Source organism: Diadema setosum, chromosome 20, assembly GCF_964275005.1.
Source record: "Diadema setosum chromosome 20, eeDiaSeto1, whole genome shotgun sequence".
NCBI classification, from domain to species: Eukaryota; Metazoa; Echinodermata; class Echinoidea; order Diadematoida; family Diadematidae; genus Diadema; species Diadema setosum.
Genome location: NC_092704.1, coordinates 3,080,039 through 3,108,033, shown reverse-complemented (window position 1 = coordinate 3,108,033; position 27,995 = coordinate 3,080,039). Strand labels below are relative to the sequence as shown.

The window sequence follows — 27,995 nt, the reverse complement described above, 5'->3', positions numbered from 1 at the left end:
CCAGCGTAAAAGGAGACTACGTACTATCGTGCATCATGCCATGCCACCCGATGCCACCACCATACACCTAGCTACGTCATGATCTAAAATCCGCTATGTAATGTAATCCTGTTCGTTCGTAAACTAGAAGTAGAACTAGCTGTGAATAGATCCAAGCGTGCAGTGTGAGAACAATAACCTACGACCGTGACACGCTACATATGCGAGTAAAATGTCGAAGATGTGGATATCATCAGCGTTTTTGTGGGTCGTCTTCAGCCTCTTTGAAACATTCTCTTCGGTATGTCGATATCTGTATTTGTTGTTATAATACAAATGAACGTTGCAGGAGTGTAATGTACACCCAGGCCAGAGCAGGGTTAGGGAGGTGGAAGAGAGTGCTCCCACCTCCCATGCCCGGTGAGTAGTAGACCTAGTGAGTGGTATCTTCACCGCACCAGTTCACGCTGATTTCGTAATCATGGTAATGTCAAGACCACACGAACTTGAAGCCCTTAGACTAGAAAATCTAGATTAATAATGCATACCTGTGGCTGTACCAGTTTGGTAGGGTGAGTATCTACTGCTAGTCTAGTCGATGATACCCCAACAACAATTGACACTGAATTGATTAATATGAGATTAACAGACAATTGACAGGCAGACAGGTTTCTTTATTACTATCAAGTATCATTGACTAGTTTCTGCATGTACTTGTAGACCCTACAGGCTACACTAACGATTAATGTTACTACGTGACTATTTACTGTAAACTTTATATGGTTGGTCGTACTACTCATCAACCGCCTAATTTCTATTTGCCTGACAAGAATATTCAACACTGAAATTCACGTAAAAACTTGACCTACGTGATTGAGAAAATCCAGCATTATCAAATGCTGTTGTTCCCTTTTCAATTCGAAGGTTCAGTGCAAAAATATCGCCGTCGAAACTTTAGTGCCCTCTTTTCAGCTCCCCGCGGTGCCACTCCTTTTTTAAATTGACCGCTGTTTTTGTATTGACAATGCACACAATCGGGCCGAGTTGTACTGGTAATGAACACCGTGTTGTACGAAGCTTTTTAGAAAATGCATTGACATCACATTATGATTCGGTTAAAATATTCATTCGAAATTTTGTTCTTGATTAAAACCATTAATGAACGGTGAATTTTCACGTTTTCCCGCACTAAAGTGTCATTCAAATATTAAGAGGTGTAAGAGGTTGATAAGTCTTGGTATGAAAGAAAAAAGTTTGGGCTATCCTGGGTTTAAGGGGTCTAAATTATTGGAAATGCACACCTACCGTTCGCTTCGCCGTTTGTCAATCAAATTTCGTGCAGCTATTGGAGATGCTAAATTGAACCATATCAGATATTTTCATGGAATTAGAAAGCCGAAAAGGGAAGAAAAATGAGAAATCGGAGCTGAAAAGTACGTCGGTAGGCGACGTAGTAAGTAGTGCATCGAATTTGCAGAGAACGATGTCAACGATTATAATCGATTCTGGTAGTCTCTAATTAGCCACTTACTAACAATATCGAACACGACTTGTGCAATGTGTAGGCCCTGCTTTCTTTTTGTCTTTTTTTCTCATTGTTTCCATTGCCACTATCTTCATGATCTTGGTTATCACTATTCAAATTATTGATACAGACGATTCATACTGCAGCATTTGAACGTCCTTTCTTTAGAAATTGTGGCAAGTACTGATTTTATTATGACAAAAGTTGATAATTGAATTTGAATAGTGTTGAAAGGAAAAGTGGAAGAAAAAGGTAAGGCTATTAGGAGGGAGATAGAGAAAGAGAGAGAGAAAAGAAGATGAGAAGGAAGTTGAATTCAATGGGGATTTGTTTGTAGTATACATCTAAAGGCCTAATAATAATAAATTAATTACAATAGTGTTAGAAAAAGTGTATGTAATCATGTATTAATAGTGGAATTCTTATAAAGTGCTCATTTCAACTAAGACACTCATGGCGCTGTGGAAACAGAATATTGAAATTGACATGTAGTGGTAAAGGTCCATTTTATTGTGCAGTATTCATGATGGATAAATTAATTTCATTTTTTTCATATATGTATTTTTTATTGTTTTGTACACATATCTTTCCATCATTTGGTCAGCAAAAATGTTGACAGATATACAGTCACACGCAGGAGAAAATTAGCTGAAACGATAAAAAACAGATGCATCAAGATCACTTTCTTTCTTCCACTTTTTACTGTCGAGCCGACGTAATAATTGTGGTTAAACACCAAACAAGCGGCTGTAACACAGACTACAACGATCGCTTATCATCGTAAGGCCTATAACGCTCTTCCACATAATTGATCATCCATCATGCTATGCTGAGACAGCCGCCGATCGGCATACTTATGAGTCAAAATTAGCTACTTTTCTTCTGTAATTGGCTATGAAATTTCATGAAACCGTCAGATATGGTCTATCTTGACATTTCTGATTGCCACAAGAAGTTTTCATTGACAAATTAAGGAAGGAAATGGTAGGTGTGCATGGTGTGCATTTCTCCATGATTACCAAATTATTTTGGGCTTCTAACTTCAGCACAGGCATAGATACGGACTATGGAAAGCCAAATAGGATTAGGGTTTTGGTTATAGGGTTAGGGTTATAGGGTTAGGGTTTTAGGGTTAGGGTTTTAGGGTTAGGGTTAGGGTTAGAGGGTTATGGTTAGGGGTATAGGGTTAGGGTTAGGGTTTTAGGATTAGGGTTAAGGTTAGAGGGTTAGGGTTAGGGTTTAGGTTAGGGTTAGGGTTATGGGCTCACACCCGTAAATACAAGGGAATGCCCCAGGCCCCTTCACAAATTCGTACCAAAGATACCAAAATAAATGAAGAAAAAAATTGATTAAAAATCAATGATGTAGTTTGGCAAAAAACTGAATAGCTGTAGATATTGAGTATGAATTCCTCTACAAATTACATTTTGGTTGGAAGATGAAAGCTTTTCTGGTGGAATTTGAGGGGACTATATTTCATTGGGTATGTGTACGGAAAATGGGTGATTTTTTGAGTGATAAGAACTCGTAGTCTGGCTTTGCGAACCCCTGGACAGAATTTGAACTGAAATATCCACCCTGAGAATTTGATGGATGAAAGGGTATATCTAACTTATCCAGGTTAGTGAAGCTGAAACACCTCATTTCTCCCAGCTGTTTTACAGAATTTTTTGAAATTTGATTTTTAACACACATCCCTATGGGGAAATATTTATGGGTGTGAGCCCTTATGGTGAAACCATTTTGGCTTTCCATAGTCCGTATCTATGCCTGTGCTGAAGTTAGCAGCCCAAAATAGTTTAGACCCCGAAAACCCAGGATAGCCCAAGTTTGAGTTGGTATGGAGACATGCAGGACTATTTTACTTAAAGCAAGGAGGTAGTATCTCCTTTTTTATTGGGGGGGGGGGGGTTAAACTGAATAATATTATTCGTCACTGGGCGACAAGACCTCGTATAGACTACAAAATGTCAAATGTTCAGGAGAGCAAAAAAACATGGCAGCCAAAGCACTGTATCCAATGGAATAGACATTCCTTTGACATGCCGTGGTGGCTTCATTTTTGGGGTAAGACATCTAGGATTTGGACAGGACATCAATTAAATGATTATCTGACCATTAATCAAAAAAAAAAAAAAAATCATTTTCACCAAAACTGCAGATACAAGGTCTTGTCACCCCAGCAACTGGATGAATGCATGGGGGTAGGACAGTTTGCGTGGAGTTGACTCTCTAAATCAACCTGGTCACAGATTGTGGTTTGATTATACTTGGACCTAAAGATGGGGAGATGGGGACTGGGGCTGGATGTTATCTGATGATACTGTGAGCTGGGGAAGAGTGGCAGCTTTCTGATGTTCTGGTGGTACAGTGTGTACATTGAATACTCAAGGGATGATGAATTGAGATCTGTTACTCACTGGAAGTTGGGAGTATGGGTAGCAGAGGTCAGTGACTTGCTGATGGTAGGGAGATAGGTCTAGCCCAGTCATCATTGTGGACTGGTAGGAGGTAGTACATGTAATAACTTTGGGTATCATTATACAGCAGGGATCTTGTCACATGGTACTCTATTGTGACCACCATAAGTTGAATTGACCGGTCATTTTGAATTAATCACATACATGTAAACTTCTATTTTTACAGTTGTATGCACTGCACTATGAGGTGACTTCAATAGCTCATACCATGACTTTTTCAGGCCTACAATAAGAAAGATGAAGTGACCTTTTCCTTTTTTTTTCCATACTAAGGATTATAATTTTAAGGATGGTCTCCATGAACTCTGATGACTATGGATATCTACTTGTAAAATATGATTAAAAGAATAGACCTGTCTACAATCAATCAATAAAGTGCTTTTGATAAGTCTGAATTAGTAACATCTTGGTTAGAGGTCCATATGTTCCCTCTACTAAAAATGACCAAGATAGAAAAAAAAAATGAATATATACCTAAGACTACTGAAATATTACATCTTTTAACCTTCAAAAATCAGAATAATTTGCAAAATGATAGTGAATCCTATTAGGTATATATAGTCCTGTAGGCGATGCTTGTTGTGTTCGGGTACTGCCTCTGTACATGTACACAGAGGCCTAATACTTAGTAGATGGTAATGTCTGTGATTTTCATCCAAAGACCTCATTTTCAAGTTCGAGTTACTTTGATATCACTGGCCTGCATACAAGTTGTTTTCAAAATTGTCGTCTGACACACTTTTGAATACAGTAATGTATCTTATACTGTATACGCCGAATATTTCGCGAGGTTTTTATTTTCGCGAATTTCGCGAGTCATTTGCTATTTACAAAATTAAAGACACGCGAAAATATTGACTCTGGTCCCGATGTGAATGTGATGTACACATGTACACTTCTTCGTTCAGTACAGAACTCCACGATCGCAAATTTAACCACTCGCGAAATTGTTAGGAAGTCCCGATTCGCAAAAATTTAGACTCGCGAAATATATGGCGTATACAGTACAATATCAGAAGACTGACATGAGTAGAGACAGTTTCGGTTGCAAAGTTGTTATGAAATTCTACACAAATACGCTGTGCTATAAATCTATATTGCGCAATCCAGTTGAACTTGGATGTGAAACTAGCGAATGTGTTACCAACCTCCTTCCTTTGTTTTCCTGTTCTCGCACTTGCCCTTGGCTTTGTATACAGTGTTTCACATCAAATCATGTTGAATGGAGGATATGAATGGCCTCAACACGACATGTGGTTTCCTCTCTATTTCCAAGTGTTACTCTATTGAGGGTTTGAAGTTCTTCAGTGATGGTGGCATTTTCTGTAATATCTGCTGTCCTGTAGCAAACATGATCCAAATGATGAATAGCAATTGCTCATAGCCACTCAAGATCCTGATTATTCCAGATTATTGATTTCCTGACTGCCTCTGGAAATTTGAGCCTCACATTTCCCCTTCCATCCACATGAACATGCTAATGTTTTGTATTGGTTTTTATATATGAAATCTGCATTTTCTTTTTCTTTTTCTTTTTCTGCCATCAGGTTAGTGCAGAAATTTGCCATGATGGAAGAGAGTAAGTATTTTTCCTTAGTTTCTCTGCGTTCTTAGGATAGGACTTAAAAGGGATGGTACAGCTTGGGTTTAGATGGGGCTGCAGGTTTCCAACTTCTTTTGTGTGTGTGTGTTTGTGAGATAATGAGAAATCCATTATGAAATATGAACTAACACATAATTCTTAGAGGAATTCACAGTTTATTCGATGAAAATTGGTCTTTAAATGGCTGAAATATCAAAAAACAAAAACAAAACAACACAAAAACAAACAATTCGAATGAAATTCAACAGGCCATGGCTTTTATTAGGATTTCTTTATTTAACCTTGTTTTTGGATATCTCGAGTTACTTTCAAGCTGATTTTCATCAAATAAACTTTCAATTCCCCGAAGAATTGCATGCTCTTTAACATTTCATAGAGCAGTTTCTAAATGTCTTGCAAAACATTAAAAGCTGAATCCTCACCTTAACCAATTCTATGCCGTACATCTGTACCATCCCCTTAAAGACGAGGTACAGGTAGCATAAGGATATCAAGCAGGTCAAGGCTGATCCCTACGTGGATAAATTCGAGAATTTCCTTAACCTATTGTGTACATGGCCTTTTTCACCCATTCTATGTAAAGTACCATACATGGCTGAAGAATCTCATGAGTTGTCCATTGCCTATGAGCGTACATGCTTTGATGCACATATATATTCTCTGACTGGCACTATTGCTTTTCAAATTCACTTCAATCAATAGGCAGCGAGTGAAGGTATGATCGGGCTGTCCGTGTCTCCCCACGCTACTGAGTCTCTAATGATTATTGTGTATCTGTCTGATGCCCATGAAAACTTCCACAACTTCTTTCTGTATTTAAATCCAGACACAATTTTGTTTTTATTATACATGTAATTTGCATGTAGTGAAACATAATGTAGGGTTCTTAAAAGCATTTGTTTGGAGCAAGTGAAAAATCAAAGTTTGGCAATTTTTTTTTTTTTTTTTAACAATGAGCCAAATGCCCAAATTGTTATGATTGCAAACAATTTTCTTCTAGATGTCAACTTAGAAAATCTTTAGAAATAATAATATGTGCTCATCCTACATGTATGTCTAATTCCACATTTATACAGGGCATTTAGAGTGCTCCAGGAGCGCTCCTGAACTCCTCCAAACTCTGTATGAACAGACAGTCCTGCCCTAGAGTGCTTGAAAGGTGTGTCCCTCTGGTGACAATGCTCAGGCACACTCCTTCAATGCTCTATTCAGAACTCTGTATTATATGCGGTGACCAATGTTGAGAGTGCTGCCGAAGTAGAATGTGGTGTGTACTGTGCATACAGTTTGTATTTTAAACTTGCCACACACTCCAAGGCCACCATGACAGTTAAAGGGACTGTACAGTTCTGGTTTAGGTGCTGATTTAGCTTTTAATGTTTTGCGAGATATTCAGAAACCACTCTATGAGATGTACGTCAAAGACCATGCAATTCTATTGGGGAATCAAAAGTTTATTTGATGAAGATTGGTTTTCAAATGACTGAGATCGATATCCAAAAACAAGGTGAAACAAAGAGATCGTAATAAAAGTCATGGCCTATCGCCTTTTATTATTATCCCTTGTTCTTGATAATCTCAACCATTTGAAAACCAACTTTCATCAAATAGATGTTGAATTCTTCTTACAATTACATGCTCTTTCATATTTCATAAGAGGTTTCTCATTATCTCACTTAGGAATGTTATAAACCTGAATCCTTCCCTCAACCAGTACTATACAGTCGCTTTAATGCTCCTCTCAGCTATTTCGCATGAGGTCTTGGCAAGCAATGAATCTCTGTATGAACAGACTCAGAGGGGCATAAGTCAAAGCGCTTTAGGAGCACTCTTGGGCCCAACTTTATATATAAATGGGGTAATAGAAAGTTGTTGTAGACTGTTACAAGTGCATCTCTGTGTATTTTCCAGGTGTGACCAGTATTGCTGCGGGAGTTCATGTTGCACCTCCGATGATTATGGCTACAGCTATGGATACGGCTTCTATAATCTCTGGTACTTCTGGTGAGTACACCGTGTGGGTTTTTAACATCCAGACCTTGCCTCTGTTTCTTTGTATCGGCAGAGAAAGCTTAATGAAAATGATGATTATAATAATTGCAATGATAATGATTATGATGATGATGATGAAGCACCGTTAAGGCAATAAAGACATGGACCAAACTCTCCACTTTCATCAAATCTGCAAGCTCAGGACACACATTTCAGAAAATATTGAAAACTTATCTTTTTCTTCTGTTTTAATGATTTGATGCATCTTATTTGGTTTGCACATAGGTTATATCCTTTTTAAGTGCGGTAATATGAAGTTAATCTTCAGTACTATTGTGTATCAAAATGCCTGGTAATGATGATATTGATGATTGATGATGATGATAATGATGATAAGAATTCCTTTTTCACAACTACTAAAGTGATAATGCTCTCCTGTGCAAAACGAAACGGCCATTGCATGTATACATTATACAAACTAAATAGCAATTTTAAGAAGATGAATATGTAACCTTGTCAAAAACTTGAGTCATAGCTGCTTGTCTTACAAGGAATGGGAGCTAAGGACATTAGCTTATCAACTGCCATACCTTTCCTTGATATTCATGTACATGTGGTATAATTTTGTCTGTTTGTGCGATCCATTGACAAGGTTTGTGATCATCATGGTGATGATGACGTGTTGCGGAGCGTGCAGCTACGTGAAGCGTCGTCAGTACTACCTTCAGCAGCAGCAGAGCCTGGGGGCGGATGGGATGCGTAACCCGGCAACAGGCAGACACGCCCACCACACCCACCACCACCACCACCACCAGTCTCCCCTCGTCTATGCTGGTCAGGTGAATCCAACCATGGGTCCTCCAGTGGGCACCTTCCCAGGCCCACCGGCTTACAGCGAGGTGAGCAGTGCCTATCATTTTTTGATACAAAATCCCATCATCCATGTTCCCTTGCCATGTCTTTTGTTAGTCACATTAATATCACAGAAACATGCAAGTTATGCTGGGTCGAGGGGAAGGTGCATTCCAATGTCTTTTGTTGAACATTTCAGCACTTTAGCAATGATTGACAGATGAGGTCATCTGAGGAATATTAGTTTTGAAGGATCCATCCAAAGTTTCTTGTAAATTTACCAAACCTCTTTCGCTTTCAACACCAAGTGAAGGAAATAGTTTCATGCAATCGCAATGGTAGTACACTTCTTTCTATGTTGATACTTCAAAAACTTGAGATTTGAATACCCTGGTATGTGTGTGTTGGAGTAATAGTGACAATCTTCTATAAAGAGTATAATTATAGTTTGAAATTGTCTCAATTAGGGATGAAATCATGCTATCAGGTTTGTTTGATTGTTTATTTGTTTTGATTGTTACCTCCGCAAAGGGAGGAAGTTATGTTTTCATTACTATTTGTTTGTCGGTTGGTTTGTTTGTGTGTGTGCAAAATAACTCAAAAAGTTGTGAACAGATTTGGATGAAACTTGCAGGAAAGGTTGAGAATGACACAAGGAACAGTTGATAAAATTTTGGTAGTGATCCAGAAATTTTTGTCGATTTTTTGAAGGATTTTTGATATTTTGGCAGGTAAGATCTATTAACTTGGAGTTCAAGCTGTGCATTTTTTAGGTTTTCATACATACACTTGAGTGTGTGCTCTAGTTTCTGCTTGGGCGAGGCGCGCCACGCAGGGGAAAGTTGATGACGCGACAAAAGGTTTCTATATTGGGAAATCAGGTGATTTCTAGTTTTTCTAGCTTCGCTACTTTGTTTATTTGTTTTGATTGTTTGGGTGAGGGTCGCAAACCATGAAAAATTTATGCTTAGTTATAATACACTACGCGCAATAGGAAACGCCTCCGTCAATTTCGTTTTCCAACGAAAGTTCGTTATCGATCGAGTAGCAACGAAATCTGGACGAAATTTGGACGAAATTTCGTTATCGATCCATTAGCAACGATTCTGACGCTTTGTGGACGCTTTGTGGACGCATTTCACGCACGACCGCCCGCTCAATTCCGTTCGGCAAATGCGTTGCTCGTTCGGAAAATGCGTGTTCGGAGCTCGGCAGTTTCGTCCAAATTTCGTTAGAAGCGTCCGTGATCCAAGGCGCACATGGAATACAGTACACACGTGTGTGTGTAGTGGCCACATCCACAGCGGTACAGCCGCTAGAAAGCCGGCAAGAATCACTGCAAGATTAGACTCAACAAGTAGCACAGCGGTCGGGAATGAGAACAGTAGACAGGCGTGGAATTCACCTGATACACATAATAATATTAAAAATGGTAACATGTATACATATATCGATGCCGTTTTCATTGAAGCAATTTGTAAAAGTTTTAGTTTCCCTTACCCTCGCTGTAAGTACGGCACCGTTTAGCAGATTATTCACTGCATTTAGTGAAAGTCACCTGATACATCACATGGTGGTATGCGGGCTGCATGTAACCAGGGAATGTGCACGTATGGGAAAGGCGAGTGCGCCGTATGTGCGTCGCCATTGCTATGGCATGGCTCGCTCGGCTGAACGAAACAGAGATGTTATACGATGTAGTAGTTCACGTGTTTTGTTTCGTTTTTTACAAGCAGAAAATAAACAACTGTTGATCATGAAATAGACTAAATTACCAATCAGAGATCATTCGGGTTCATAGTATTTAAGAGAAATCACGCAATTTTGGCGAGGGTGAACCCACAGGAACCCACAGGAACCTTATCGTAGAATGCCGACCAAAAAGAAAATGGTTTCACTAAAATTGCGTGTACGTAAAATCCATTTGAGTATAGAAAGAAAATTAACCCCCAAAAAGAGGAAAACAGAAATTAGAAGGATTTGTTCGCCGTTATTTGGTCATTAAATATATTTTCTTTCTTCAGCAATTGCGCGTTACATTGCCCGTTTTTTTTTTATTGAATCAGGGCCCTGTTGCATAAAACCCTTACCGCTGGACTTACCGCTCCTTTCTAGCGGTAAGTCTTCAAATCAGCGGTAAATTTTATAATCCTTGATGCTGATTGGCTGTGATGCCTAATTTTGACGGTAGTTACCATTGAAATTCAATGGTAAGTTTTATGCAACGGGCCCCAGAAAAGCAAAAAAAAAAAAAAATATCCAAAACAAGACAATTTGTACGTTTAATTCTTAGTTTGATCAAGGAGGTATACCTCCTTGGTTTGATATCGTTTATTTCTTTATTGGACAGAGAGATAATTCAGACGGTACGTGGAATTTTCAAAGCGACTAATTCAGACTGATTCTTAGTTTGACTTGGCTCTTTCTTTCTTTCTTTCTTTCTTTCTTTCTTTTTTCTTTTTTTTTTTGGGGGGGTGGGGGGTTGAGGGTCATGTTCGTTGTACCCATACACCCATAAGGTTCGTTAGTACGAAAATGAAACATTCAGATACACGCGACTTCCCTACACGAAAAATAGATGTTCGTAAATGTGATAGTCAAATTATGATTCATAATCCGAAAATGCACGAATGTTTGTGATTGGATAGGTGCGTTATTGTCGGATTAGCAAACCTTCGGAGTACTGTAGTATCGAGCCTGTTGTATTCACGGATAAACGAACTTTTGGAATAATGAATTTTATATTCAGAGCAAGACAATAAGTTTAATTCTTATTATAGTTTGACATCGTTTATTTCCTAGTTGTGAAGCGGGAAGCGAGAGATAATTCTGAAAAGAAGTATACAGACGGAACATGAAATATTCAAAGCAGCTATGAGATTAAATCTTAAGTTGTTTATTTGTTTGTTTGCTTGCTTGTTTGTTGTTATGCTCAAGTGTTGGTGTAATTATATATACATTTTTATTTTTATTTTTTTAGGGGGGAGGCATTTTTGTAGTACCCACTGCACGTAAAGTTCGCTGATGCGAAAGTGATAAAATATTCCCTAACACGCAAATTCCCTACACCATAGATGTTCGTACCTAGTGTGAAAATAAAATGTATTACTATTATTATTTTTAACACTCCGAAGGTTTGCTAATCGAACAATGGGGAAAAAAATAATAATAGTAATACATTTTGAGTGTCAATCCTTTCGTTTTCGGATAAACGAACTTCCTTAACTCACAACACCACTTTCAGAGTAACAAACTAGTCATTATTTTATTCGGGCATTGAGAATACACGTAGTTCAGGAAAATCTTTAAGGCAAGAATTACGATGGATCCTTAGTTTGAAATCATTTTATTGATTTCCGTGCTGTTCATTATTCCGAAAAAGAAAACGGGTGCGCTATTCCGATGGTTACGGCGTTATTTCGAATCCGAAACACGCATATTCCTTGTGCCTATCCATGTTTGTTGATTCGAAAATGTAATCATGCTACGGGTAATTGCTATAGGGCCATATATTGTTTTATTTCTGTCTATTGTTATATTATTATTATTATTATTATTATTATTATTATTATTATTATTATTATTATTATTATTATTCTTTAACATTATTAACCAATATTTTGATTAACGAGCATTTTGTTGGCTTTTTTTTTTTTTGGGGGGGGGGGGGGGCATTGCCCGATTAGCAAACCTTCGGAGTGTCAATCCTTTTGTTTTCGGATGAACGAAGTTCCTTTCCTCAGAAGAAGAAATCAGAGTAACAAACTAGTCATTATTTTATTCGGGCATTGGGAATAGTTCATGAAAGAAATAGAAGGGAGGAATCCGAAACACGCATATTCCGTGTGCTTATTTATACGTCATGTTTATTGATATGCTGCGGCTATAAAGGGCCTATTGGAGGTCGTTATACCTCTCGTTTGGTGTACGATTTCTTTCGTTTCATATCACTTTATTTGCTCCCTTCATATTCTTAATCTAAAGGTAATTCTTTCAATTGCCTCGCACTGTGTACATGCATTTTCGTAACGGCGATTTCCCGCTTTGCTGCAGTATTTCGAAGGGTGTTTGATGCCAGCCGCTTCGGTGTGCTCTGTGGTAATGTTTATTTGTCGGGGAGGTTGTTGATACTTTGTCTGTTGACATTTATTTTCGTACAGGCAGGGGCGGATCCAGGAATTCTGTACAGGAGGGGGGAGGGGCGCAACTAATATTTCTGGTGCCACTTCCGGGTTTCACTTCTATTTTTTTTTTCACGATAAATAAAGGGGGCGTGCGCCTCATGCGCCCCCTCTGGATCTGCCACTGCTACGTGTTTATCTCGAGTGATGGTGATCGTGTTTCTAAATGTTTATAAAAAAAAGGACAACATTATCTGAGTGATGCCTGATGATAGTGGAGGTGATGATAATCAACGATGCTGATGTAAAAGACGGCTTGCTGTGGATGCTGAGCGTTTATACGTGCCCTTCGTTTATTTAAATAAGTTTTCCCTCTTTTACTCTTCTTTCCCCTCCCAAGAATGAAAAAAAAAGAAAATACTGTACCTACACCTTATACAACAAAAGGAACCACGTGTGAACAACTATCGTTAAGTTCAATCGAAACATTCATTATTAGCAAAGAATAAGGGGAAAACACGAGTGACGGAAAATGATAGAAGCGACGAGATTGTCTTCTTGTGTATAATGCGGTCTCTTGGGATTGGAAAAACCCCACCCTCGGATCCCTTTGTGGAAATTTCCACAAAACCAGGTGCGTGCCAGACCCCAGGTGCCAGACGAAAGAATGCGCGCACTGGTGTAGTATATCGATCGAAGAACTCGCTGGTGAGTTGAGTTAAAGGAATCATTGCAAAGATGTTCCGATTCTTTCGCCTTTCTTTAGGCGCATACATCGAACAGTCGATTATTGCGTACTTGATCTAAGTACAATGTATTTATATGTTCCCGAGCTGTAAAAAGGAATTGATTAATCACTCAAAAATGCAATCACAGATTATGAAAGGTCTCATATGCCTAGACAAATTCACTGAGATGTCCTATGTGAGATGCAGCCACCACCCGATTAAACAGCAAAATCATGACAGTAAAATTTCACGCTCACCAAAACTGCCTATTACTTTTCATATGAATTTTGGTTATCAACACTCGTTCGTGGATTTGTTTGTTTGCATGTTTTGTGTGTATTATTCCTCGATCCTGAAAGACGTAATAATTATTCGCATCGAACGTAAACTGTTTACCGTAACTAAGCCTATGGTGCATTCGATCTATTCAACTTGCAGTAACCTCTAAGGCAGTAAGTTAGTAGCACATGGTGCATTCCTTTGAACCACATGTTTCGCATATCGGCACATCCAAACACATTAGCGATCGTCGTTATGGCAAACTTTCCGATTACAGTCAAGGGAGAAGAAATCGTAATACTGTACATGTACTTACGAAAGTGATTATGCTTAAGATCAAATAAAATGAAGAAGTTTGAAAACAACTTGGCAACACTCAATCAAGTTCTTCATTCTCTCACACAAAAGCTCTCTTGAGAAAATGAAAGCATTCCCCCTCCCCTGCTAGATAATGGAAGTTTTCATTACTAGCCCAGCAAGTTTTGGGAGTGTACATGAATGTTTTTAGGATAGAGTCAAAAGGGACCTAAGCTTTCGATTATAGCAGAATCTTCGTCAGAAGCAAAATGGCAAATAGGCAGAAAAAGCAACCACACACATGTAAAGCGACTTCACACAACAAGAACAGTCAGGGCAAAGGGACACGGAACAAAGAAAACAAAAGGAGAGGGTAGGAAGTCATGGGCAAGGAGCCCAACAGGTAAAGGGAGGGGGATTAGAGCAGGAGGATGGACAGACAAAAGGCAGGGAAGGTTAGTAATGGTCGCCGTGAGGGCTAGGGGGCAACCATTGAAGGAAAAGGATGAATATGGAGGCAACATCAAACAAGATAAGGAACAACAGAGAGATAAAGAAAGGTAAAGAGTGAAATAGCAACAGCAAAGGGGGGGGGGGGAGCAAACAGCAAACCCTAGAAAGGATCTGTACAAGTACCAAGAGGATGCAACAAAATGAAAGTGAGAGTCAATCAACAAATGCAATTAACCATATCAAAGTATGGTAATATTAATACAGTAATAATGATGATATTGACAAAACAAATTACAGCTGTAGAATAATAATCATTAAAGCACATAAAAAAAAAGGGGGACACAAAGTCCATGGGAGAGAAAATGTATACTTGCAAAGCAAGTATCAATAGGCAAAATAAATACATTTCAAAGAGCTGGTTCATATGAAATCACCTTTGATTTATGATTTTACAAACAAGAATTTTCATCGCTTACCTATTTTTTTTATTACTTTCCTAATGTCATGATATTTCATGATGGCATGTGTTCTGTCTTTACATGGCAAGATAGGGTTTTTTTTTTCCATCCAGGGTCAAAAGAAGAAAGTGATAGAAAGATAATTGAAAGGATAGAATGAAACACCTACTCAGCAGGCTCTTGATATAACGCAAAAGCAATTCATCAGAAATGCAGTACAGTTCTAAATAATTTATCAGTGGAAAAAAGAGCAAAGAAAATGGGATTTCGAGTTCAATAGGAGTAGGAACATCGCAATTTACAGACTTGGACCTGATGCAAACATATTGTCTAGCTTCTGGTTGAGTTTCTTCAGAGACATAAATTTTGGTAGCAGTAAACCAGAGTGAACAAGCAAAAGGATACAATTAAGTGAAAAAATAAAATGCAGGTCTCTAGACCATTCCAGTGCACTATCGAGCGAGCAACACTAAAATAGCCCCCAGGGCCAGGCCATGTCGTCAGTGTCACTCTTGTCTTAGATCATACAGGCCTACATTGTACTAGCCCGACCAGACGCTGTTAATACGCTACGCGAATACAGCGTCTGACCAACGAGCGGGCACCTACAAAGTGGGGAACCACAACACAACTACAAAACTTATGAAAATTTATACGTTCTTAATAAACAATGTACACGTTACCAAACGTTACTTACCTTAAGTGCTACGTATGTACAGCGGCGACTGGGTTGTGTATAGTTAACATTGTACATACATCGTTTCGTACTCGTCATCGCCAACGTCATGATGGTCGGTCACACGTAAAAAATTGCATCATAAGAGCTCTTATATCAACACCACTAGATAGTAGAATCATTATCATTATCACTATCATTCCAGTCAATCTCATCCAAAGCGAAACCCTCAAAATCCTCAAAATCATCGTGGTTAATAATAACACTCTCACAAAACACATCTGTAAACGATTCAGACATCGCAGACCTAGCTACACATCTTGCACACAAAAATGAAATGGAGGTGGAAAACTACGATGAATACACAAAAACTATCGACGATGGCATTTTACCGTAGCAGAAAATACACAGAGTATCTTGCACCGGAAAAAAAAATGGATGTGGAAAACTACGATGAGGAAAACTAGGGTGAAAACCCGATGCGTGAAGACGAACGATGAAGACACTTTTACGGTAAAAATACTTACACGGAAACAAACGAGTGGGTACGATATTCTCGCACACACGAAGATAATCGACACATCGTTCAATCGAAAAACTCAACAAACACTCGAACAAAAACTCACCCCAAATTGTGGCAAACAGGGTAATCACTTAATAAAAATGAGAAAAAAACACTCTCAGAAGTATGATTGTACTCTGAAAAGAAAGGGACACAATGATACGGAAGCAAAAGAGAGAAAATGAGAGAAATGGATGGGAAACCTAGAGAACTTCGACGAAAGAAGAGCTAGCGATTCGCGATTAGAGCTAACTTTGTATACATTGTAGCTGTGTGTGTGATCGCGCGTACAAAGGGTTGAAAGCGTTGAAAGCGTTGAAAGCATTGAAAGCGTTGAAAGCGTCCACAGCTTCGGAAAAGCGTTCGGGGATTTCGTTGAATTCGTTGAATTCGTCCAAAATCCGTCCATGAAGTCTGGACGCAAAAAGCGTTGAAAACGTCCCAGGCGAAATCAACAACGCTAAAAGCGTTGGGACGAAATTTGGACGCACTTTCGTCGGGCGTTTTCTATTGCGCGTACTGTACTCTACATTTGACCATTCAAAAATGGTATAGTCCCTTGTGCTCTAACTTGTGTGTCTACTGTAAATACAAAGTAAGTACATTTTTAGATGGTGTTATGAGTGATGTGGTGAGTTACTGTATAATAAATGATGTGGGATGATTTGTGGTGTTATCATTTTTACAAAATTTGCAAGTTTTCTTGTATTCACATGAGTAACAGTGGGTAGAAATATCGCCTCACGTAACACAATGTGTTTTCATCACATCCAAGGTGGGAAACCGCTTATTTTTCGTTTAAAAAGTGATGACAAGTTGGTCCTATTTTGTCAATGTAGACTTTCTTTTTTGCGAAGTCAACTGTTTGTGAAGTTGTCTTACTAGTCTCAATTCTGGGGATATAATGTGACCTACAGTAGATGAAGAACACAGCAAAATAGCACTTGCAGGGCACTTCCAATAATCAAGAGTATGATCAACTCAACATTAGTAAATTATGTCTAGGGCTAACCATCAGTAAACAAACTAATGGACTGCATACAAAAAATACATGTTTGGAGTGGCTGACAGTGCATACATGACCCAGATATGTGTGAGTGGCAAATGAGGAGCAAATACATTAAGGTACATTGTATAAATTCATGAACAAGTTCAATAAATGTAGTCACCAGCCTAACATTGTGATGGTGTCAAGTGAAATTGCGATGAAATAATGACTTGCACAAAATAGAAGCATGTAATGCACGGGGGAAATGCCTCAGTATATTTAAGGTTTTAAGAAACCTGTTTTGTATTACATGAAGCCTTGCAAATGTCTATGAATATTTATAGCAAGATGCAAATGATATAAATCAGTCCAACAAGAATGTATTGTGTAAATATGCAGGTCAAGATTATGAAGTGAACGAGTGAACATGGCAAACTTGGGGAGGTTGAGGGAACCTGCAGGGCGCATGGTATCCATTTGGATATTTTAAGGAGAACATGCATGGCAGTGGAACATACAAGGATTGGAAGTCTTCTTGGTCTAGCAATGACTATTGAACATGGAAAATGGCCTGTGACAAAGTTGACAGAATGTATTAAATCAGTGTAGTGTATCCTGGCTAACTGCAGAAACAGAGCAATACTCAACAATCCTGTTCAAAATATATTCCTACATTTTGATTTCTTTTTCATTTGATGTGGATTGAATGCTATTTCTGGCTAACTTCAAATATGGTCACAATGTTTGATTTATATGAAATGTTTGCATAATATACTTTTAGTGCCAAAAATGTACATTGCCAGACAAAAGCCAGCAGATTTTGCAGCCGAAACATTTGAAATCTCTTTCATGTTTACCATGCTTCATGTAACAACCGACTAACCTTATTCTTTCAACGACTACCACGATGATGAACATCTTCCGTACTAAAGATAAACAAATATGTACTTGCATTTTATAAGCATGTATTTACATGCATGCATGATCCTTAAGTATGTTCTGACATTGTAACTCAGAGCAATTCATACAATGGATCTGGATAATCGCTTGACTGAATAGCTTGCACAAAATCAGTCATTGCATTAAAAAAATCTGCCTTTTGGAAGAGTCGTATAAAAGTTGCTCTTCAGAAAATTGTATTGACTGACTTTGTGTTAAGCTGTCAGGAACCATGCACCATGGTGCAACAAACTTTGGTCCCTCTTTTGTGAACACACTATTGATGATATAGCAAAAAAAAAAATAAAATAAAAATAAGAGGCTTAATTGCTGCAAAGTGTCTTGTCTGAAATATGTTCCAAGGTTCACTGTAGTACCGCACTTTATTTCTTTTCTGTGAACTGTAATGGGTATTGAATCATACGCAAATGGAATGGGTATATTTATTATCTTTGCAGTGAGCATCGTTGATATGAGATAAGTGTTTGATTAACTCAGACATGAGGATTTGTCTGTCGTCACAGGTGGAAAATCCTTGAGAGAAAAATGATGATTAGACTTTGAACACACCCCAGTTTATTTCAGTTGTACATGCTTGTAGATTACATGCACATGTATGTTCATATCATGGACAACATGTCTCTAGTTAGTCTAGTGGTGTGAATTCACCATGATAAATCAACACTGGGGAGGATGTGTTATCTATCTGTGGACTGAAGCATTATCTAGAACAGTTGATGTTTCAATTTGGCATTCCTCAGTGAGGAATGAGCTCAGATAGAGCCACTGTAAAGACGCAAGCGACCCTTGCACTGTGTGTGATAAATGCAGCTCTTTGCTACAAAGTATTGTAGCCAGTCACCCTTGGCTACTTGTAGATTAGATGGTGTGCTGGTATTCAATGATGGTCGGCCTTTTCCATCCTAACCATTTTGCTTGCTTGTTTTTGATAGTAAGAGGGAAATAGCTTGGCTCTCAGTAGATTGATAACTGGCCTTTGGTACAGTAGCTTGAACTATTAATTGTGTGTGTGTGTATGTGTTTTTATACCTGATCAGATGAGTGATAGGTAATATTCGTGTTTTGAGAGATTGACCATCTGAAGGGCCTTGGTATCCTATCAGGACAATGCTAGAAAAATTGCGGACTCTTGTCAGACTCTCTTCTTTACACCCCGCGTTCACATTGGTCCCCGGGGACAGCCACAAGAAATCTTATCTTTTTTACGACTGACCGTTCACATTGGTATCTCATCTGTCCCCGAGCTGTGGGGGCATTTTGGGGCTTGGAGCGAGCTCTGCCACTTGAATCCAGGCATAGCGCATGCGCACATTTGATGACCACAGCTGGACACTATCAATTGCGCCCCAAGGTCACTCTCCCCTCCAAATCTTGTCCCCGTACCCGACTTGCTTCGCGGGGACGAGGGGACAAGTCCCAGCGAGTTCACATTATGGTTTTTGAGGAGAAAGTCCCACAGCTCGGGACTTTCCCCGCGTCGCGGGGACCAATGTGAACGCGGGGACAGTGATCCAATTGAAGTCTGGCACCCGTTTTTTTTTTTTTAAATGTGTTAAAAAGTCTGATGAATGTTGTGCAAATGATGTAAACAGTCATGTTATCTTGACAATCATTTGGGGATCTCTTGTGACTGCTGTGTGAAGTGGATTATATAAAGGTCAATGTACTAACATTCAAATGATCATGAAAACTGCATTTTTATGCATGTTAGCGTAGCACCAATTTTTTTTTTTTCCTCACATGTTTCAACGATATTTTGCTTAAATTATCTTTGGTTTAAAAGGAATTGTGGATACTTTGAAAGCTTGTATTTTCAGGAGGGCTTATATCCTGTAATGGCTGCTGAAATAATCTTCTTTCAAATCCTTTTTCCCCTGTGCTCACCACATGACATTGTATATCCAGAATTTGACTCATCAGTGCTGCTGTGTGATTGTTAAGGATTGACAGTAGGCTAGGATAGACAGTCATTAGCTAGATAGTTTAATCCACTCATTTTCCTTGCTACTATGATGCAGATTTATTTATATTTTATTTACATTGTTATTTATTGATACGATTTATTTATTTACAAGTTGTTTATTTATATATGATCTTTTGTCAGGGTAGTCCATTCACCAATAAGTAGTGGTCTTCCATTGGGCCCTGAATAAGATTTATAAACACATGTATAAATATCAAATCTATAGCAAAATGTCAGCACAGAGGACCTACACAGGCTTATAAATCATGCTTCAAATGTTGCTTTTTAACTTGTGAGAATGTATTTTCAGATCTATGTATAGATTTTGTTTTCTATTGGTGAGCATTGTTCCTGACTCTACGTGCAGTTTCGGACTTGAGTATCCGATTTCAGGTTTCCTTACGTAATTTAGTGTTTCCTGATTCGGTTTTATATCCTTCATGTGTAAACCAAGTTCAGGAAATCCTTCAAACAATCCTACAGCTTTGCTTTCTGTTTCTGTACGAGAAATGGAGGATCTTTCTCTGTAGGATATTTCTCTGTGTCTGAATGGCCAAGGTATTTTAAAGGGGAAATCCAGTCCAAAAATAACATAGTCTGATAAAAAAGAATAAAATCTTACAAGTTTAACAGTAAAAATTTGAATGAAATCGGATGAAAAATAAGGAAGTTATGAAATTTAGAAGTTTTGCTAATTTCTGCAAAACAGTTTTTGTACAGTGGATATGAATATGCAAATGAGTGAGTTGACCATGTCATAACCTCGCAATTTTTCATTGATCGTGTACAAAAAAAAATGATGAAATTCAATGTTTCTGTTTAATGAAGTGCGAAACATTATGGTATTGCTGGTTGAATAACTTCAGAATAGTGATCAGTTAGATATATCAGGACTTGAGCCTCGGGCATAATTGCATTTGAATGAAAAACTGGAAATTTCAAAATTTTATGTACAAACTATATATGGTACACGAAGTTGTGAGGGAATGACATGCCCACTTTGCCATTTGCATATTCATATCAACCATTCAAGAACTGTTTCCTCAAAAATTAGCAAAACTTCAAAATGTCATAACTTCCTTATTTTACATCCGATTTCGATCAAAATTTTACCATTGAACTCTTAATATTTTACTCTTTCTTATCAGACTAACTTGTATTTGGACTGGATTTCCCCTTTAATACGGAAGTTCATCTTCCATGGGCTCAGTCTTTAAATGTTTGTGGCACTCTGAGGTTCATGTAGTTTTGAAGGGAAATAGGGCACATAATAGTATGGAAACTTGAGTGTGAAGCACTCATTATCAACAACAGTATGTGTCTGACTTTCTTTGTGTGCAAATCAGCTGCAAGCTGCCCGAGCACTTCCACAAAAACTTGGAGAGTGGAAGTGAAAAAGTGAGCAGTTGCCTTTATGGAGAAATTTTAGAGCATAAAAGTGAGCAGATGCCTTTACAGAGAAATTGTAGAGCATTTAGTATTACTGCTGAAGACAAGGACTGAATTGAACAAAATGAATATTGTAAAAGGATGGCTCTTCTGCAAACATCATCAATTTTTGGACCACAATCTTGTACATGACACTAAGGGTGTGTTTATGCTCAATTTGCGAAGGTAGAATCAGCGTTTCGAAACGCTGATTCAAAACGCTGTTCACGGGAGCACTGTTTACGCTCACTTTCTTCGAGCCTTGGAAAGAGTGTTTGCGATTACTTCGCTGACCTCAGCAGAGGCAGGTGAAATTGGGGCGTGCGCTTTTATGGAAGTTCTGGCCTGAGTGTGTGCATTGTTCGATGTTCCGTAGCATGTCTTTCGATAGCTTTAATACACACGTACATGAACTGTAGACAATGATGGGAAATATGAGTATTTATTTCATCGACAAATTGTTGACAAAATCGGAATGTATGATATGTAGTGCACTCTTCATGCATTAATATGTCTGTCACCAGCATGTACAGTATCAGTACCAACAGGGAGCTCGAGGGATCAGCACCTGCAAATTGTGTTGCCCAACTGCTCAGTAATCGAAAGGTCGGCTGGCCTAGCGCGCTCATTTTCAAGTGAACCGAAAGGCGATGGAGATGACGTCATTTAAACGCATGTGATGTGAGTTGTGTTTATGCTTCCCCGTCAAACATGATTAGTCAGAAACGCCGATCGTAAATGCACTATTTTGTGCGTTTTGAAACGACGTTTTGAAACGGTGTTTATATCAAAATGAGCAAGGATGCAACCACGTTTTTAACTAAACGCATATCAAGACGCTGATTCTGGCCCGAAAAGGGGAAGCATAAACATGGCCTTTGTTGCCCAAATTCTTATTTCACTTGCACACACAGTGTACTGAACATTCTAGTCGAATACCCTCATCTATGTCTTAACAGAAATCCCCCCTTCCCTTGTAACAGGCCATTGTTATCATGCATATCATTTCTTGGTGTATGGCTTTCTTATTCTGAGAACATCCTCTCCATCCGATATGCTAATCAGTCAGGCGTTGCTTTTTGAGAACCCTATATTGATTGCAACCAAGTTTCTGCGAATACTGCAATGATGTATTGTCATCAGAGATACATGTAGAGTCAATTAACATTGACACGATGGAGTGAATGTAACGAGTTTGAAAGCTGTCTGGGGTCTAATGCACCCATGCTAATGAGCTTATCTGCATGTCACGTTCTCATACACACGTGCATGTGTCTTGCCTGCTTTGTGAAATAGGTGTTACGGCCAAACAGGCACTCTTAATGACAAGCATGGTATGTTTCTGTCATCATTTTTCTGTACCGGTTCTGCTTTGATACCATATTGCCAGTGTATGTGTCTGATATCAGACACATACACTGATGGTGATACCATCAATTTGGATAAAGGGAAGGGGGAATGGGTGCACTAGTGTGCACAGTAATCCTTTTTTATGAGAAATATTTGCATTTCACTCATTACAATGATGTGAGTACAAATTAGGGTAAATCATATGATGTGTTTGTTCACAATGTATGTATGTGACTGTGTACCGGTGTGTGTGTGTGTGTGTGCACTTTAATACTCATGGTGTAAAACGAGGACACACATATGAACTTTAGATTTAAACCGAGGACACACAGAGAACCAAGGACGTCCTTGGTACGCAGACCATTCCAATCGGTCTGCTTTTGCATGTAGGGGTTCATGTTTATAGGTCCTCGATTAGCAATATCGTAAGAAGTCCTCTGTTGGATGGTAATACGAATGAGTCCTTGGTTGACAAGAGTCCTACTGACACACAGTTCCTCAGTTATGTGGAAAAATTCTTATGAGTAAAACAGGTCCTCGGTTTCCACCATAGGCGTGTATGTGTGTGTGTGTGCGCATGTGTTGGTATAGGTCGATCTGTGGCTGTACATTGTGTGTGTGTGTTTGTCTCATCATGTTAAATTGAGAATTATTTTTTTAGATAATACATGTTTGTTGAAATCACAAAAAACTTATTTTGCAAGTATTTTTGTTTGATGTTTGTCGACGTTTCATTCAGCACTCTGATCAGTTTGCTGCAAAGACACTTACATGTTCCAGTAGAGCTGTACTAAAAAAAAACAAAGAAACCAAACCAACCAAACAAACAAACAAACAGTTAATTATTGTAATCCGTGTTTTGGTTCGTACTGTTCTTTTGGGAAAGCACAGAATAAAGTTTTAGTGTTTTTTTTTTTCTTTTGAGTGTATAATATGTTATATATGCAATATACATCGTCGCTGGGGTGACAAGACCTTGTATCTGAAATTTTGGTGAAAATGACTTTTTTGGATTAATGGTCAAATAATGGGTTGAGTAATGTCATGGCCAAATCCCACCAGTCTTCAAAAAATGAAGCCACCACGGCATGTCAAAGGAAAGGCTCTCCCATTTGCCACAGTGCTTTGGCCGCCATGTTTTTTTTAGCTCTCCTGATCATTTGACATTTTGTAGATAGGAGGTCTTGTCGCCCCAGTGATGTCATGTATTCTGTGGCAGGATATGACTACATTTATGGTTGTTTCATCTTTTCTTGTTTCTGAACATCAAGGACCTGTCATACGTAAAGTGCTATGGTCATCCGTTGTTCCTCTTTCGATGTGGCAGATTTCGTGTTTGAAAGGTCGTTGTCAAGTTATGCATACATATGTACAATGTACACTGGTATACGGTGCATCTGGAATCAGGAGTAAGCATTTGCCTTGTGAAGATGAAACAGAGCTTTTGGAAAATTAAACTATTCTGTGCCAGGGACTTTGGGCAGTGTATACAGTGCTATGGGGTGTTATGTGCCAATCAGCACTCAAAGCACACACACAGGGTTAAACAGTGATCATGACAGAGTGTGTACAGGGCAACCTCATATAATGTACTACAACCTAAAAACCATGACCTTGTTTTATCAGATTTCACAATATGTTGGGGTACGGAAACAGAATTATTTACACAGAGTTGGAATCTGCAAAATGACCTTGTTATTTCTCGAGGGGTTTGTTGTATTCAGCCTCCTTTTAACAAGGTTTTCATGGCAAGTCTGTGAAGTGTATGAGTATTCAACTCTTTACCTCCAGATTATGATGATTGTCACAGATTTCGTACCAGGCAACGGCGTAAATCCGTACTGAGGAGTGGGGGGGATGGTCACCATCACCACGATTACAAGCCCATAACCGGACCGGGGGGGGGGGGAAGCTTGGTGCCCCCCCCCCACACACACACACACACTTTACAGGGACCGGATGTCCCACTCTTTTGCATGAAATATAAAGTGGGAGGAAAGTGGCAGCAAAAATATGAAGACTTTTTGTTCTTGTTGCTTTTTTTTTGTGCTTGTCAGATGACTTTCGGCGGAAAATCAGACCTTAAAAGTATGAAGACACTTTTTTGTTTTTTAAATATCTGTGAGAGGGAGCGGAGTGACCGAACGGGGGGAGGGTGTGTAGGGGGGGGGGGGTATCCCTCTCCCACATGAGGAAGATTTTGCATTTTCAGACCTGAAATTCAGCGATCTGGTGCACACTTTTGGTGAAAATTTTATTTTCTTTTCTTACAAGATAAATAAGAAAATGAAATATTCACAATATATTATTGAAAGACTAAATCGTGGTATTTCAGCTCTTGCTCCGCCTGTGGGACATCACTGTGAAGGCCTACTAAATAATGGGGCTTATTACCGGCGTAGACAGGATTTGACCTATAGGAGGAGCGGTTATGTGAGGGAGCGAAGCAAACGGGGGGGGGGGGGGTATAAATCTTTTTGTATTGAAAATTTTGACATTTTACAGTCCAAAAACTGCCGTTTGTGGCTATATTTTCGCTTTGGAAATTAAGGGGGCACACCGGGTGCAACTGCTGTCAACCACTGGCAGCAACATCAGGAGAATTGCCGCTATTTGATAGCGATTAAATGCGAGCGAGCTTGAAAATTTTGACATTCTACAGTCTAAAAACTGCCGTTTGTAGCTATACTTTTTCGCTTTGGAAATTATGGGGGGCCGCGCCAGGCGCAACTGCTGGCAATCACTGGCAGCAACATCAGGAGAATGGCATAGCGGTTAAATGCGAGCGAGCGGAGCGAGCGAGCTTGAAAGTTTTGACATTTTACAGTCCAAAGATTGCCGTTTGTGGCTGTATTTTTTCGCTTTGGAAATTAAGGGGGACACACCGGGCAAAACTGCCGGCAATTACTGGCAGCAACATCAGGAGAATAGCATAACGAATAAATGCGAGCGAGCGAAGCGAGTGAGCTTGAAAATGAACTGAAAAATAAAGCATTTTCATTGAGACGCATGGTGAATTTGATATTTTTTTGACGTCTTGAACGTGTACTGCACGAATTACTTTTTTCATCATTTTTCAAGCTCAAATTACGCGATGATATTTTTCATTTACAAAAATTTGAGTAACATGTGACGATAGTTTACATATTTTCCTTGAATTTGATACCAAATTTGTGAACATAAGGTGTATTTTTGTTGCCGAAAGCCCAAGGACAAAATCCCCTTATGCAGCTCATTACGTATGCAAGCCTAGAGCTGGCTTGCATACGAGTTGAATAAATACGAGCGAATTATCGAGTGCTGCGGACTGACTGAAATTAAGGGGGGCGCACCGGGCGCAACTGCTGTCAATCACTGGCAGCAACATCAGGAGAATGGCATAGCGATTAAATGCGAGCGAGCGGAGCGAGCGAGCTTGAAAATTCTGACATTTTAGAGTCTAAAAACTGCCGTTTGTAGCTATACTTTTTCGCTTTGAAAATTAAGGGGAGCCTCACCCGGCGCAACTGCTGGCAATCATTGGCAGCAACATCAGGAGAATGGCATAGCGGTTAAATGCGAGCGAGCGGAGCGAGCGAGCTTGAAAATTTTGACATTTTACAGTCCAAAGACTGCCGTTTGTGGCTGTATTTTTCGCTTTGGAAATTAAGGGGGACGCACCGGGCGCAACTGCTGGCAATCGACGCCTCTGCATATGAGGGTGCTTTTGTTAAGTGAAAGATCTGCTGTACACTCTTTGATGAATTAGGGATATATACGTCAATGTCAAAAGTGTACAAAGTTTATCGAAAGGGATCCTGTATAGCGGAGCTTTTGCATGCTTATGATTGCAGTACAACGATCTGGTGCATAGTTCTGGGGATATTTGGACAATTTTCCATTAAGAAAGTTCGAGATTTGTCCTCATCTCGGGAATTGCTTGGGGGATAAATGATTTGTCTGCCTAAATACTTCCAAAGGGGCGGGGCAAATGCTCTTTGCCCCCCCCCCCCCCCCCCCCCCCCGAGATAGATTTGACGCCCCTGATCTTCCCTTGGTATGCCCATAGATGTATCCTGACTGAGTCATCAGTCACTGTCGTTTCTCAGGAATGATTCAGGAAATGGAGGGGGTTCAATTATGACAATATAGTTTTTGTTATTGTTTTGTTTGTTTGTTTGTTTGTTTGTTTGTTTTCGTACATATTTTGCAGATGGTCCCCAGTTACTCGCGTCATAGCATGTTTACATGTAGGCCTATACTATTTGACGTTGTCAACGTCTGAGCCATACCTTACAGTGACTGTATGTCGATGTTACTTTCTTCGCGAGCGAGCGAAGCGAGCGAGCGCTTGAGAAAATTATGTATACATTTTCCTACAAGATAGAATACTGTTCAGCTATGTTACCTGTCTGAAGGCCGGCGTACAAACGTCATGCAATAATTATGTCAAAATTGTTACAATCACATTTCTGCTTCCTCCATTTTTTTCCTCAAAATTCAGGGGGGGGGATGATTGTACAGGCCATCCCCCCCTCCTCCATTTCAGGGGGGATATATCCCCCCATCCCCCCCAGGATTTACGCCCATGGTACCAGGTATACACAAATTCACATGCTATTCACATACACAGGGTTAAACCTTGAAGTGCTGGAGGAATCTTGTTACAGATTTTATCTTTAAATTGACACCTTTTAATTTCACTCCATATATCATATTGGTGTAAAGTGCTGGTACTAAAATTAGCAAAGATTTGCCATTCCCAGAAAGAAATTGAATTTTTATCTACCAAAATGTGTTGCCACTTAACATTCAATTGTTTATTCTTATTCTTCTTTTGTTCTCCAGGTTACAAGCAAACCAAATGAGTACCCTAAGGCAGATTACAGTTATCCAAACTATGGTTTTGCCGCACCCCCATACTCGGCAACAAATCCAGTCCTATCACCCCAGTCGCCTGCCGGGATGGACCCCACCGTGGCACCAGTACAGAGCGCCGTGCAGTCCCCTCCAGCTGCTGTCAGCCAGACACCATCTCTGTCTCCAGAGGTGGGCTCCTCCTCCACGATTCAGCCACCGCAGACCGCGGCCGCGTCTCCCGTACCCGCCCAGGCGCCACCTCCGTATACCCCAGTCCCGACGAGCCCCTCGGTAACAGCGCCCTCTCAGGAAGTGTCTCAAGATTCTGCCTAGCTCCAATCATGAGCAAACATGGAGCCCTTCCAGGGTGCTGTGGGTCATGGATGCACTTTACCTTAGATTTGGTTACTGAGGGAGGATTTATAAGTGGCAGACAGGAACACAGTCAACCATCATGCAAAA

The 27,995-nt window shown here is 39.5% G+C and overlaps 1 protein-coding gene across 1 annotated transcript; it reads left to right on the top strand.

The window, feature by feature from the left end:
- Window positions 1-164: 164 nt before the first annotated feature.
- LOC140243910 (uncharacterized) lies at window positions 165-27,995 on the top strand. The gene is made up of 5 exons (XM_072323580.1): window positions 165-280; window positions 5,532-5,563; window positions 7,499-7,591; window positions 8,232-8,478; window positions 27,522-27,995. The coding sequence occupies exons 1-5, from the start codon at window positions 212-214 to the stop codon at window positions 27,864-27,866; spliced, it is 786 nt and encodes a 261-aa protein (XP_072179681.1). The 5' UTR covers window positions 165-211; the 3' UTR covers window positions 27,867-27,995.

What these genes read in the sequence shown, in the direction of transcription:
- LOC140243910 (XM_072323580.1), top strand. Translation starts at nt 212, where the DNA reads ATGTCGAAGATGTGGATATCATCAGCGTTTTTGTGGGTCGTCTTCAGC. An exon ending in TCTTTGAAACATTCTCTTCG is followed by an intron (nt 281 to 5,531) that starts GTATGTCGATAT and finishes TTCTGCCATCAG; the next exon opens with GTTAGTGCAGAAATTTGCCA. An exon ending in GCCCACCGGCTTACAGCGAG is followed by an intron (nt 8,479 to 27,521) that starts GTGAGCAGTGCC and finishes TTTGTTCTCCAG; the next exon opens with GTTACAAGCAAACCAAATGA.